We start from the raw sequence: 14,767 nt of genomic DNA, 5'->3' as shown, positions 1-14,767 counted from the left end.
TTGTGATTGGTCTGTTCATATTTTCTATTTCTTCCTGGTTCAGTCTTGGAAGGTTATACCTTTCTAAGAATTTGTCCATTTCTTCCAGGTTGTCCATTTTATTGGCATAGAGTTGCTTGTAGTAGTCTCTTAGAATGCTTTGCATTTCTGCAGTGTCTGTTGTAACTTCTCTTTTTTCATTTCTAATTTTATTGATTTGAGTCCTCTCCCTCTTTTTCTTGATGAGTTTGGCTAATGGTTTATCAATTTTGTTTATCTTCTCAAAGAAGCAGCTTTTAGTTTTATTGATCTTTGCTATTGTTTTCTTAGTTTCTGTTTCATTTATTTCTGCTCTGATCCTGATTTCTTTCCTTCTGCTAACTTTGGGTTTTGTTTCTTCTTCTTTCTCTAGTTCCTTTAGGTGTAACGTTAGATTGTTTTTTTGAGATTTTTCTTGTTTCTTGAGGTAGGCTTGAATATCTATAAACTTCCCTCTTAGAACTGCTTTTGCTGCATCCCATAGGTTTTGGATCGTCGTGTTTTCATTATCATTAGTCTCTAGGTATCTTTTGATTTCCTCTTTGATTTCTTCAGTGATCTCTTGGTTATTTAGTAACATATTGTTTAGCCTCCATTTGTTTGTGTTTGTTACATTTTTTTCCCCAGTAATTGATTTCTAATCTCATAGCATTGTGGTCAGAAAAGATGCTTGATATGATTTCAATTTTCTTAAATTTACTGAGGCTTGATTTATGACCCAGGATGTGATCTGTCCTGGAGAATGTGCCGTGAGCTCTTGAGAAGAAAGTGTAATCTGTTGTTTTTGGATGGAATGTCCTATAAATATCAATTAAATCTATCTGGTCTATTGTGTCATTTAAAGCTTGTGTTTCCTTATTACTTTTTTGTTTGGATGATCTGTCCATTGGTGAAAGTGAGGTATTAAAGTCCCCCACTATTATCGTGTTACTGTCGATTTCCTCTTTTAGAGCTGTTAGCAGTTGCCTTATGTACTGAGGTGCTCCTATGTTGGGTGCATATATATTTATAATTGTTATATCTTCTTCTTGGATTGATCCCTTGATCATTATGTAGTGTCCTTCCTTGTCTCTTGTAACATTCTTTATTTTAAAGTCTATTTTATGTGATATGAGTATGGCTACTCCAGCTTTCTTTTGATTTCCATTTGCATGGAATATCTTTTTCCATCCCCTCACTTTCAGTCTGTATGTGTCCCTAGGTCTGAGGTGGGTCTCTTGTAGACAGCATATATGTGGGTCTTGTTTTTGTATCCATTCAGCAAGCCTGTGTCTTGTGGTTGGAGCATTTAATCCATTCACGTTTAAGGTAATTATCGATATGTATGTTCCTGTTACCATTTTCTTAATTGTTTTGGGTTTGTTTCTGTAGGTCCTTTTCTTCTCTTGTGTTTCCCACTTAGAGAAGTTCCTTTAGCATTTGTTGTAGAGCTGGTTTCATGGTGCTGAACTCTCTTAGCTTTTGCTTGTCTGTAAAGCTTTTGAGTTCTCCATCGAATCTGAATGAGATCCTTGTTGGGTAGAGTAATTTGGTTGTAGGTTCTTCCCTTTCATCACTTTAAGTATATCATGCCACTCCCTTCTGGCTTGTAGAGTTTCTGCTGTGAAATCAGCCGTTAAGTTTATGGGAGTTCCCTTGTATGTTATTTGTGGTTTTTCCCTTGCTGCTTTCAATAATTTTTCTTTGTCTTTAATTTTTGCCAATTTGATTACTATGTGTCTCAGCACGTTTCTCCTTGGGTTGATCCTGTATGGGACTCTCTGTGCTTCCTGGACTTGGGTGGCTACTTCCTTTTCCATGTTAGGGAAGTTTTTGACTATAATCTCTTCAAATATTTTCTCGGGTCCTTTCTCTCTCTCTTCTCCTTCTGGGACCCTTATAATGCGAATGCTGTTGTGTTTAATGTTGTCCCAGAGGTCTCTTAGGCTGTCTTCATTTCTTTTCCTTCTTTTTTCTTTATTCTGTTCCACAGCAGTGAATTCCACCATTCTGTCTTCCAGGTCACTTATCCGTTCTTCTTCCTCAGTTATTCTGCTACTGACTCCTTTTAGTGTATTTTTCATTTCAGTTATTGTATTATTCATCTCTGTTTGTTCTTTAATTCTTCTAGATGTTTGTTAAACATTTCTTGCATCTTCTAATTCTTTGCTTCCATTTTTTTTTTCTGAGGTCCTGGGTCATCTTCACTATCATTGTTCTGAATTCTCTTTCTGGAAGATTGCCTATCTCCACTTCATTTAGTTGTTTTTCTGGGGTTTTAACTTGTTTCTTCATCTGGTACATAGCCCTCCTCTGCCTTTTCATCTTGTCTATCTTTCTGTGAATGTGGTTTTTGTTCCATAGGCTGCAGGATTGTAGTTCTTCCTGCTCTGCTTTTTGCCCTCTGGTGGATGAGGCTATCGAAGAGGCTTGTGGAAGTTTCCTGATGGGAGGGACTGGTGGTGGGTAGAGCTGGCTGTTGCTTTGGTGGGCAGAGCTCAGTAAAACTTAATCCACTTGTCTGCTGATGGTTGGGGCTGGGCTCCCTCCCTGTTGGTTGTTTGGCCTGAGGCGACCCAACACTGGAGCCTACCCGGGCTCTTTGGTGGGGCTAATGGTGGACTCTGGGAGGGCTCACGCCAAGGAGTACTTCCCAGAACTTCTGCTGCCAGTGTCCTTGTCCTCACAGTGAGGCACAGCCACCCCCCGCCTCTGCAGGAGACCCTCCAACACTAGCAGGTAGGTCTGCTTCAGTCTCCTATGGGGTCACTGCTCCTTCCCCTGGGTCCAAATGCACACACTACTTTGTGTGTGCCCTACAAGAGTGGAGTCTGTTTCCCCCAGTCCTGTCGAAGTTCTGAAATCAAAGCCCACTAGCCTTCAAAGTCTGATTCTCTAGGAATTCCTCATCCTGTTTCCTGACCCCCAGGGTTGGAAGCCTGACGTGTGGCTGAGAACCTTCACTCCAGTGGGTGGACTTCAGTGGTATAAGTGTTCTCCAGTTTGTGAGTCACCCAGCCAGCAGTTATGGGATTTGATTTTATCGTGATTGCACCCCTCCTACCGTCTCATTGCGGATTCTCCTTTGTCTTTGCATGTGGGGTATTTTTTTTGGTGAGTTCCAGTGTCTTTGTGTCGATGATTGTTCAGCAGTTAGTTGTGATTCCGGTGTTCTCAAAAGAGGGAGTCTATTTACTGTTTTTTTAAAGTACCACATCCCTAATTATGATACTGGGGTAACTCAGTGGCATTCATAGAAATTTGGCAGCCAGTAAAATCAAACAGCAAAAAAGTGTGATTCACTACAACAGAGCACCTACTATGAGCCCAGCATTGCTCAAAGTACAAACGCAACCCGTTTCTTTAAAAGAAAAATCTATCCCAAACCTCATCAATAATATATAGTGAAAATTTAAGAAAGATTATTTTTTTCCCTTTTTGTTCCCAGTGGTCCAAACAAAATCTGCATAATTAGGAAGGAGCAGCTCTGTTAAATGAAAAGTTTAAAATGTAAAACTTTAAAATCCTATTATAATTTCATGGGATTAGATTGTTTTTATGGCACAAGTAAATTGGTTGTGTGTTGTTCTCCCCCACAAGATGAATAAAAAACAGTTTATAATCAGGTCCTCGGGGATTTGGCATGGATTTAGGAATTTTTTATTTCATATTCATTGTATAAGAAATGAAACTCTTCCATTTGGGACCTGAATGTGTAAATTTTTAATATATGACTCTTAGCTGGCATTTTTCAATATACAAGACAGAATAATTTAAGCCTAATCTTCATCTTAGAAGGGACATTTTGTTCTAAAATTGTTATCCTTTAAGTTCAGCAAATTGTAAGCTTGTTTTCTAAAACTACATTTTTTAGGCTGTAAGAAACCGCTTCAAATTAATATCAATGCTTCTAATGCTCCCATCCATGTTACATGGCTTAACTGGTGGGAGGAACGTAAAGAAAGAGGTACTTGGGGGACCAGTTTCCTTAAATGACCCAGGATAACAACAAGAAAGCAGCAAAAACTTCCTTTTTCTTGTTAAGGCATGTAGATTCAGGAAACCCATGTCATTTGTTGAAACTGTCTGTGATTTCCAACGTGTTTGCCTTGCCATTTGGGGAGACTGTTTGTCTACTTGCTCATTCATTCGTTCAAGTGTCAATGGAACATCTATTGAGCGCCAGTCACTGCTCTGTGCTGGGAATCGGCAGGGGACAACAATGACAGCAACAAGAGACAAAAGTCCCTGTCCTCGTGGAGGTCACATTCTGGTTGGGGAAGCAAATAAGTAAAGTGTATAATACATTAGGTGGTGAGAAATCCTTGGAGGAAGATGACGCAGAGGTGGGGTTCAGGGAGCACCAGGATGGGAACGGGGAACTGGAGTTTCGATGGAGTGGTCCAGGGAGGCGAAGGTGGCACTTGAAAAAAGACTTGAGTGACAGTAACTGATGTCTCATCTCTGCCCCCAGACCATTCTGCTCTCTTCCCTTCACCTCAGCCATGTACTTTGACTTGAAAATAACTGTCTCCTCCCCAGTTACCAGAAGTAAACAATAGGCTGGAGTCATGCTCACGATAGGGGAATTGGAGGGTGTTGGTTAATTTGAAGGGAGCAGAATTGGGTTATTGCGTTTGGGCTGGAATCTACAAATTCTAATTCTTTCTACTCTAGGGCCTGTTGCAAGAGACTGAATTTACAGCCCTGTGTTCCATCTAATCAAAGTATAAATGGAATGACTATGAAAAATTCTGCCTGGCTTTGGTCCCCAGTGAAGACCAAACGCATTTATTTTTATTGAAAAGTCATTAGCAATAAGATACCATTATCCCCTTCACCAAAATATTATTAAGCAGGGACAACTTTAATTTCTCTATGAGGCAGTGGTCTTCCAGCCCAAGTGAGTATAATCTTTTTTCTCACACTAACCTCTATTGTCATTGCTTTATCTTCATTAAAACTTGGATTCTGCCAGAAGAGTGTGCAGGATGTGAAAAAGAGGATATGTGTGTGTGTGTGTGTGTGTGTGTGTGTGTTTATATATATTTCTTTTTTTTTTAGTCAAGACCAAATAAAAGGCTTAAGGTGTAGTTCCGCGGTGTGCCCAATGTCTTGGCAAATGTCTCCATACTTTAGACTAGTTTTATGGGTTTAAATTTCACTTAAGTGTCCAAAAGCTTGTTTTAGTTTTAAGATGATCAAAGCATTTGGTTATAGCCAAGTACCTACTGAGCAAATCACTAAGATTTGTCTTTTCAACAAAAGAAACAGTTGAGGAGGTTTTAGAAGTAACACTTAAAAGCTTTCCCATGTGCGTGCAGTAAATAGTTTGCTAATTCTTTAGGAATCACTCAGAGCACCATGGAGAAATTGTCACCTGAGGGCACAGTGCTTAGAGGGGTAGGTGAACCTTGGTCCACACTTCCCACTGGGAAGTCATACCTGGTCCCGGATGTGCAGGCACGTGTTCTTGTCCATCAGGCCCTTCAATATCAGGCCTGACACAGAAGCCCTCAGGGCACAGGGGGCTTTGGATCCTATCTCTGGCACGGCTGGTTTAGGTGAATACCAGCTGTTTATTCAACTGTGAAGTGGAGATAACACCTGCATCTCCTAGGTGCACGTTACAGTCAGTGCGACAATGTATACGGTACACTTCTCACAGACTGAATTTGCACATAGAGCAGGCACCCGATAAATTAATGGTGGCTGCCACCGCAAAATACGAGTAAGGTATTCAAGCATCTCAGCTGGATCATCGCCTAGAGCGTGCACATCTCGGTGGACAGAAGGGAGACCTGGCACAGTGCTTACAGAGATCATCTGATGAGGTCCATCGCTCACACCCGTACATTTCTCTCTATCCCTCTCCCTTTGGGAAACATGTTTCCAAGTTGCCTAAAGGACCCTGCAATAATAACCAGTACTGTTCCCAAGCAGAGCCCACTGCCCGCCCCCCAGCCCCGGCTCAGCTCATCTCCGGAGATAACCGACCTCCTGAAGCTCCTGGCTGCATTGCCAGCCGATCTCACTCAAGCACCGTTGCTTCTCCTCGGAGCCAACCCTGAACATCCAGGGGGCTATTGATGTTAACATTCTAATTTTTCTCAGAGAACCCTTGGAGGCCTACCCCCATCTAACTTGTCTGAGCGTCTCACATTGTATATTCTGACCAGGTTTTAAGAACTGCTGGAACTGACTTGGGGTTGGTTGCCAAGATCAAAATCTCATCTGTGGGTAGAAATGTTCTTTCCCACACAATGTACCCTCGGTTATTTGCATCTCTCACTCTCCTGGGCCTCTGGACTCGCCATCTTAGCAGCACCCAGTTCATCACTTGCTCCGGCCCCTCTGCATTACATAGTGTGGCCAAAAGGAGCTGGATTCACCGGCAGCGATCAGGAAAAAAAGAGACAGAGAGAGAGAGAGAGAGAGAGAAGGCAGACACAAGAAACACAAAGGGACAGCTTGAACTTAGAGCGGAAAACATGTTTGTGTGTTTGTTGTCTGTTGTTTTTCAAACTCACTAAGACATGTGTTGTCCTTGAAGAAATTCAGAAATTTCAAGCACTCCTCCAGGTCGTTTCCACTGTTGTTGCAGTCACACCAGGGGGCCACGCTGAGGCTACTGGAGTCTATGTAGTTGGGGGTCATGACTGTACCTAGAAGAGTAAAAAACAAGGCGTTTTATTCTTGTGTGATGGTATAAACTTTCCTAGAGCCTAAAAAGAAACAAATGTTCCTCTGACAGCGGATGCACCGTGGATAATTACAAACATTGTGTTTGCTGAGTGGAAAATTAGGTTAAGCAGTGCATTTTCTTGGCAATTTATCTTGAGCACATAAAATAATTTACACATTTACTTAAAAAGTTCGAACAGAACTCCTTGAGCTGCACTTAGGGTGTTTTTCGCTGCACAAATGGTATGGATGTCATGGAGTAGGAGAGAATTAACTTAGAATGCATGAGTTGCCAAATCCCTTGCATTTTCTTGAAAATGTCATTAATCTTCAAAAACAGATAGAGCTGGTTTTACACATCTTAAAAAATCCTTTTAGGATGCTGCCTCTACTTCCCTCGGAAGCAACGGGCTCCTTCAGAGTAACCCAGAGAAGCTTAGAAGCTATCCTTATGGGTTACCCCACATTCTGGATGTATACAAGGAGGCTCTCAACTGATTTAGCGTTCCAAGTTGTGATGGAATTGGAAATAAACAATGGAAATTCTCTAAGCCAATGGCTCCTGGAGTATTGTCTTAAGAGTCCTCAAAAGTCCTCAAAGAAATGCTGGGTGGCCGCTCTTGCCTACATCTTCCTGTGTATTCATTGTTCTTCTGATGAGTTCTGTACTGGCACAAATAAACAATGCGTTTATACTTAACACGACCCAAATGTCTCCTCCTGGGTGGCTCACACCAGGCAATGCCTACTCGTGCCAAGAAGTCTTCTGTTTTTATACAGTTTGTGGAATTAAGAAGTAACAGGCAGTCCAGTGAGCCACAGGATATATTTGGTTCAGAAACAGAAAAAAATATTCTTTTTAAGCTCTTCTGGGTCAAGGGCATAACTTCTTTGCCCTACATTACTTACTGACTTGAACTAAATAATGTCCCATTATACCTTGGGATGAAAATGTCAACCCACAGCAGAGAGAGAAGCTTCTAACTTTGGGTGAGAAAGGAACGGGCACCCCAAACGCTGAGTGAAGAGGTTAGAGTATGCCTACTAAGCACCCACTGTATGCCTGGCACCAGAATGGATCCCTGACACTTGGAAGAAGTAGGAACAAGCTCTGTCCTGAGAGAAGTTAGAACCCAATGACCAGAGTGGAGGGAAAGAGCTGGACCCAAGAGAGAAATAAATTTTGGTGCATAGAATGCATTGTCTCAACCAGTTATTCCCTTAAATAATGAGGATTTCATCATCCTCAGGCCAGAAACACCTGGCAGTCCTGAGGCTTGGCCCCGTATGGAGTATTTAATGAGCATGTGTACTTAGAAGGTACAGACTGAGCTGTAAACAGTGATTATATCCTGGAGTGGGGCTGTAGATCTTTAACACTGTCTCCTTTGGGTTCTCTGTATTTTTTTTTAAAAAAACTCTTTACAATGAGCACTCCTTACTTAATTCAGTTATTTCTTAAACTTGTAATTCCATAGTTGATAAATAATCCTACTAGGGACTACTTTATTTAAGAAAAGGAGAGAGTGAATGCAAATTTGGAGGGCTGACTTAAGGGAGATAAGCTCATGGGACCTATCCATGAGAATGGTCAATAGCTGGTGAATGGTATTACCCAAGAGAGCACAGGTATCCTTGCAAAAAAATAGTTGGGATGAGTGTGCAGGCACCTGCAATATCCCTGCATTAAGTACAGTCAGTGATTTTCCCAGTGGCTCTTGCTGAAGACACTCTGGTGACAAAGAATTTGGTCTGGGCTGTCACTCTTGGTGGGACTTTCTTTCTGCCTGGTGACTTGTGTGATCCTGGCAGGCGCTCACACCCTGGCTGAGCCATCAGGCTTCTGACAACCGTGATTTCCCTCATCCTTCCCTAGCCTTCATTACGTGTTCCTTCTCAAACGACAATCGTGAGCGAGCCCTGCCACCAAGGCTGCTGCAGCCCTGGCACCCCAGAGCCCTTCCTTTCCTCCTGCTGCCCCCGTTTATCCTTGGGTACAGATTTGCCTCTTTCTGTCCCTCTTCCGACTCGCACTGGTGCCTTGTTTATTTGCACTGCTCCCTGGAATGCCAAGAACCTGGTTCCTCTAACGCCTTAGGTCTTGAAAGACCGAAAACACTATTTCTACTATGTCTGTTCTCGGGTGAAAAAATTAGGTGAAACACCCCCTACCCACCAGGAGCTGAATCACCCAGAATACTAATGGCGAGCAGGACCCCCAGTACTCAGGGATTTTCTTTCCAAAGGGCCATTTCTGGAAAACAGCCTTTCTGACTTCCCCAGACTGAATGACTTCCAAGTTCCCTCTCTCCGAAGTTCCCTAATTCAATTAACTTGGTTTGACTTGCTCTCCTCTTCCATAACCACGCTTTCCCCCCTACTTTTGTTCTGTGCGGTCAGTTCTCCAACTGAGACGCTTCCCAGGTCTTCACACTTGCTGCCTTCCCGTTCTTTAATAATCCCTGCTTCCTGCCTTTGCGCATCCATTGCCCTCCTCTTCCCCCCCACCCCTTCTTCAGAGGCGAGTCCTAAAGGACCCAACATCAAAACACCAGCACAGAGCATTCCTAGGAGATTTTTACATCCACAGGGAGCTGCAGGCTACAATGGAAGGAGTCTGAGTATTTGTAAACCAGCATTTTCTCCCATCCCATGTCTCCCCAGTCTTACCAATAAGCCCCGAGTAGGCAAGGAGGCAGTCAGCGTAGTTTTCCTTTAGACAGCTGCTGACAGACCTTGACTCCGGCTGGCAGTTGGTAAAAAAATCCGCCAGGCGAGATCTGCAACAGGAAGAAAGTAGGGGGTGGGGAATATGCTTTAAAATAGCCTAAGCTTCTGGACAGACATAACTTTTCTTTACTCCTTTCTTGATAGGCCTTTTTCCACACCAAAAAATACAGAGAACGTGAACTCTTAAAATATTAGCATCCTCTCTTATACGTGCCCCTAACCGTCCCCTCGCCCACCTGTGTGGGCGTCTTGCAGAGAAGTCTTCAGGGCCTATAACTGGAGAAATCTAGCTGCTTTGAAGTTTCCATTCAATATTTATTTCTGACTAGACTTATTTGCATCTTTAGGAAATATGCTTCTCCACACACTCACCGGAGATCCACACTGGGAAAATATTTACTTAATACAGAAACACGTCCCTGGCATCAAAAGAGGATGCTATAGCCCAACTGCTCCTGTAATTACCAGTGGCTTTAAAAATAAGTGTTATCTGTCATCTAAGTCATCTCTCATCCACCACCCCAGGGAGGGGGCAGTGGTTTATTCCAGCCAAGTGATACTGAGGAGGAGCTCGCCTTTCCAGAACTGAAGGGAAAGGCAAAAGGGACGGGGTGACGCTGGCTCGGGTGCAATTTCACTGTCTGACCGGGTGGAGGGGGTCCACTGATCAAAGCGAAGCATCTGTCTGCAGTTTGCTAAGCCTCCAGGGGCCAGCTCAGTCCACCCAGAAGCCCTGGGTGGTGGTGAAGGTGCAGAAGTGAAGATGGGGCCGTAGACAACACCGGTCTGGGGAGGAAAAGGGCTCTTTGTGGCCAACTGGCTGTTTTTCAGTCTAAAGAGGATATTGTTGGAGAAATCCTGAATGAGAGCTGGGGCACCCCTGAGGTCATCCGAGCAGACCACAGCTCTATGTGAAGAACACAATGGACTTCAAGAGAATTTAAATTATCTGGCAATTATGGGAGACAACGGACGTTTGTCTTAGCTTTCTTCCCTTTAGCTCACCCGAGTTGCCAGCCAACATACCCAGGGCTGTTTTTACTTCTATCCACCCAAGAAACTGTATTTACTTAGCATACTTAATGATATAAACAAGCTTGCCTGGGTAGAGCTGAGCAAGGTAGGATGTCTGGAGAACACAGAGGTTTGTAAAAGGCCTGTAGGATGCACATTCTGTGTCCCTTTCCTACAACTTTAACTGGAAGGGGATTAAAAGGCCTGATGAAATTATCTAAGTTCACAGCACATTGAAAAGGATGGTTCGTATGGGAATGGTCTCTCCTTGAATCCTTGTAAACAAGGCGTGTCTGAGCTCCCTACCTGTGCCAATCTGTACATCCTGTATGTCATGTGCCTGGTTCCATGACTGTGACCCCCCGGGGCAGGTGTTGAAGCTCTGGTTTATTTTCTTTGCACAGCACCTGACACTCCTCAGACAGGCCCTTTAGAACGCTTCCCAAGCAGGGCCATGTGCTGAAGCTAAGTGGCTTGGCAAAATCCTCCAAATGAGGCTCGTGCGTATGCCTGTGTACGTGCCTGGATCTCTCCCACGGTCTAAGCCTAGTTGGTGTTTCCTGACTCTAACTGAACACACTGAAAGGCATAAAACCTGGCCATTTTCTTTAGCCTGGTTAAAGGATTTACCTTTCAGAGGAAATCCCTAAAGGTGACTCAGGCTTACTCAACTGGCACCAATGGCATCCAGCTTGGACTGAGTGTTAATTTCAGAAGAGTTTCCCTGGTCATGAAAGTTAATGATCTCATGGCATTGGGCTACTAACTCTGCAAAGGCCAACTGTGGTTCAGGCAGCTGCGACTCCAGTTCTGCACACAACCCGATCAGCTCTCCGACCTGGCAGCCCCGCGCTCCCAGCTGCCCCGCAGAGACGGTCGAAAGGTCGCGCTGTCTCCGCGTCTCCTGTTTCTCGTAGCCTCTTGAGCAGACTATTAACTGAACAGCACCGTGATGCGGATTACTATCCTCCAGCGCGAGGCTAATGCCACCAGATCCATTTTACTTAACAACCTCAGAACTGACTCACAATTGGACTCTGGGATGAAAGGCTAATTGAGTCCGTCTGCTGCAGAGAACGTAACGCTGATTGGGAGGCTAAGACTAGATATACTGCTCTGAGCATCACCCCAGACAGGCTGGTTCTGGAGAGAGGATTGTCAGCACAGATCCCGGTCCTAAGACAAAACCAAGCCAGTGGACGGCAAGAGTTTCAAAATGATCGTGAGCACATGCAGCGTAGCTAAAGCACTAACATTTCCCTGGTTCCTTCATCTTTGACCCACCTCCCCCTGCCGTTTATACTTGGAGACAGGATGGCCACTTTCTGTGATTCACATTTTACAGATAGAAAAACTGACGTCAGAGGAAGTTTATACAGTGGTTCCTGGAGCCAGCTCATTACGGGCAGACTGGCACCTTTTCACGAATTTTGCGAGTTGGTTAACATCACAGTGGTAGCTTGAAAGTGGCCTTGGTGGGAGTATTTACACAATGGTAATCAGCAAGCGCTACACATCAGGGTCTTGTGCTGTTCTTGGAGAACCAGTTGTTACATATTTACTGGCACAGTGATCTTTAAAAACCAGCATGATGTAGTCAATCCCAGAGATGAAGGATGTGTCGGGTCTTGGGAGTTGAGTCCCAGCTCTTCCAGGACAGGCTTCCTCTCCCTTTGTGTCAAATGGCATGTGAAATGGTGTCGTAAATTAACCTCCAGTCTCCAGTATCTTCCAAAGAGAGAAAACAGTCCTCCCCAAAGATCCTCACATCCCAGCAGCACAGTCCTCTGAAATCTCTCAAAGCAACGTGTGCAAATGATTACATGTATTGACAAAGCCTCTGACTTCCTGCCTGTTCCATTCACTGAATGATGGGTCAAGTGCTTGTGATAATAACGATGAATAAGTTCCCTGTCCCTGAGCTCAAATAACCTGCCATCTAGAAGCTGAGAGAAACAAGTAAAAAGATTATAATACTACAGTGGCTAGCTCTTGATAAAAGGTAAGAAAAGCTGCTAATAAAAATAACACAACGTGAATGAAGTGTTTAGTATATATTAGGTATGCCTTCATACACTTTATATTTTTTCCTGACAACTCTAAAAAGGTAAGGACTATTACTTTGTTATCCTAATTTTACAGAGGGGGAAACCACAGCTTGATAGGCTGTAATATTGAGACTGAGACTTGGAGGACGGCTAGGATCCTTCAGGAAAAGGTGGAAGAGGGTACTCCGGGCAGAAGGAAGCAGTATGTGATAAAGTAACCATATTCTTAATAATCCCAGGGTAACAATTATGGAGTGTTTGTACCTGCCAGGCACTGATCTAAGTGTTTGGCATGTATTCACATATTTAATTTTCACAACAACCTTAGTAGGTGATACTATCAGCCCCATTTAACAGATGGAGACACTGAGGGAAAGAGAGGTTAAGTAACTCCTTCCAGGTTGTAGAGCTCTGTGCTGGAGCTGGAATGTGACCACATTCTGTGGGACTCCAGAGCTGGAGGACATTCTCAACCACTACACCTAACACGTGCATCATCCAGAAAACTGTCAGTCAATCACTTGAGATGGTGGGACCACGGGAGGCAAATGGCTGAGTGACAGAGATGGTGCTGGCAAGATCACCAAGGGCCTTGAATGACCTAAGAGTTTGGATTTTATCCTGAAAGCAGTGGGAGTCACAGAAGGATTTTAAACAGAGAAGTAACATGAGCAGATCTGCAGAGCAGGAAGACTCTTGGGTGTCTCAGTTATTAAGCAAAGATTTGCTTGAGACCTCTTCTGTGTCCCCCCTGCTCTAACAGCGATGAGAAGAGCAGGACACTGGCCAAAGGCAGGAGGGACAATGGTGTTGGAGGCTGCAGCCAGTGGAGAATTGAGGGCCAGAAGGGGAGGAGGGAAGGAGGATGCCCTGAACGGTGGGTGTTGCTAGAATGAAAGTCAAGACTGCCAAAAGGAGGGGGCAGAATCAGGGTGTGAACAGCTCAGTAGACAGGGGTGCCATGGAATGTGGAGGGGGACCCGGGAGAGGACAGTCTGCAAGGAAGATAGTGAGGTGGCCTGTGGGTGTGCTAAGGTCATGGCGCCTTGGGAGTCAAGCGCCTAGTAGGTTGTGCGAGCCCCGGACCTTCATCTGTCCAGTTGCCAAGCAGCCCCAGCATCCCAGGACCGCCCCCTGCACACGACCTCCTGCCCACCCTGGGTTAAGAATCACGCCGTAACCTTTTTCAGTGACTTCCTCCGCCTGGGCTGCAGTGATGCAAACAAGAGAGCTTACATGGCCAGTGTGGGATTAACAAAGAAATTCCACAACTGCATTTCTTCTGGAGACATGAAATCTCCATGACGACAGCAGTGATGAACCTAATTGTTTTTCTCTAAGAAAATGAATAGGCACTAAAGTAGAAATGTATCTCCCTGCGAAAGAGAAATTTCCCACCCTTAAAGAGAAGAAAAAGGCCGGCAAATGCCAAGTTGGCCTTAGGAAATCTGCTGAAGAGAAAACACTGGTTTATGCAGAAAATATCATATTAAAGGAAGCATGCGGCTAACTGGAAATAGAAAAATGATTATAATGATAAAATCTAGGAGCGTCTTAAACAGCAGATGGTCTTTTGACAGTGGGGGGAAAATCATTTACCTACTTTTTCTGTTACCATTTTAAGGAAAATAGTGTTATGGCAAACAGGTAAAAAACATACTAGTAATGCCCAGTTTCACTCATCGTGGATTATTCTAATCCTTTAAATGTTTTTTTTTTTTCCAGGGCAAATCCCATACTTGGACACAAGCTGTGTGCTTGCTGGAATGGAGACCTGGACAAAGAATTGTGAGATCCTGAAAGAGATCCAGGCTCTGACACTAATAAACCAGAGTTCCTGAACACGATGCTTGACTACTTAGCTCTTGGATTTCCCTTCCACTTCAGAAAGACAGTCTATTGGACACTTGAAGCTACTTGGAAAAAAAAATCCACTTGTTTTTGAAGCATTCTTATTATTTTCATCCATGATCCCATTCCACCATTACACATGATTTAGTGCCAAGGCATTTGGTTTCCTTTGAGTATAGAGACCAGATCTTTCTAGTGGATCCCCTCGTCTCACGTGCGAGAAAGCTGAGGGCCAAAGAGGTTAAGGCCCTGCTCACTGTCACATGGTAAGTGGTGGCAGAGGGGCCTTCACTGGAAGAGGAATCGCCAACTGCCTGTAACAGCCCTGGAAGTAGCGAGTGAGGAGGGTGCTGGACTTTAATTACCCTGGGATTGAATTAAAGTCATCAAGTGTCTAATTGCTCTGTGCCTCCCACCGTCTGACCAGCTTTTCTTCAGAGCCT

At 44.0% G+C, this 14,767-nt stretch overlaps 1 protein-coding gene across 2 annotated transcripts in view; it reads right to left on the bottom strand.

Moving 5' to 3' along the window:
* Window positions 1-14,767, bottom strand: part of GFRA1 (GDNF family receptor alpha 1) — a 227,726-nt gene that overhangs the window by 44,322 nt on the left and 168,637 nt on the right. For both annotated transcript variants that reach the window (XM_036829574.1, XM_036829576.1), the window contains 2 exons: window positions 9,352-9,461; window positions 6,528-6,662 (listed from right to left, as the gene is read on the bottom strand). In XM_036829574.1, the coding sequence (XP_036685469.1) occupies window positions 6,528-6,662; window positions 9,352-9,461 (245 nt within the window). The remainder of the gene's footprint in view (window positions 1-6,527; window positions 6,663-9,351; window positions 9,462-14,767) is intronic.

Source organism: Balaenoptera musculus, chromosome 16, assembly GCF_009873245.2.
Source record: "Balaenoptera musculus isolate JJ_BM4_2016_0621 chromosome 16, mBalMus1.pri.v3, whole genome shotgun sequence".
Lineage (NCBI taxonomy): Eukaryota > Metazoa > Chordata > Mammalia > Artiodactyla > Balaenopteridae > Balaenoptera > Balaenoptera musculus.
The sequence above is the reverse complement of the archived record's forward strand: the minus strand, read 5'-3'. Positions and strand labels throughout refer to the sequence as shown.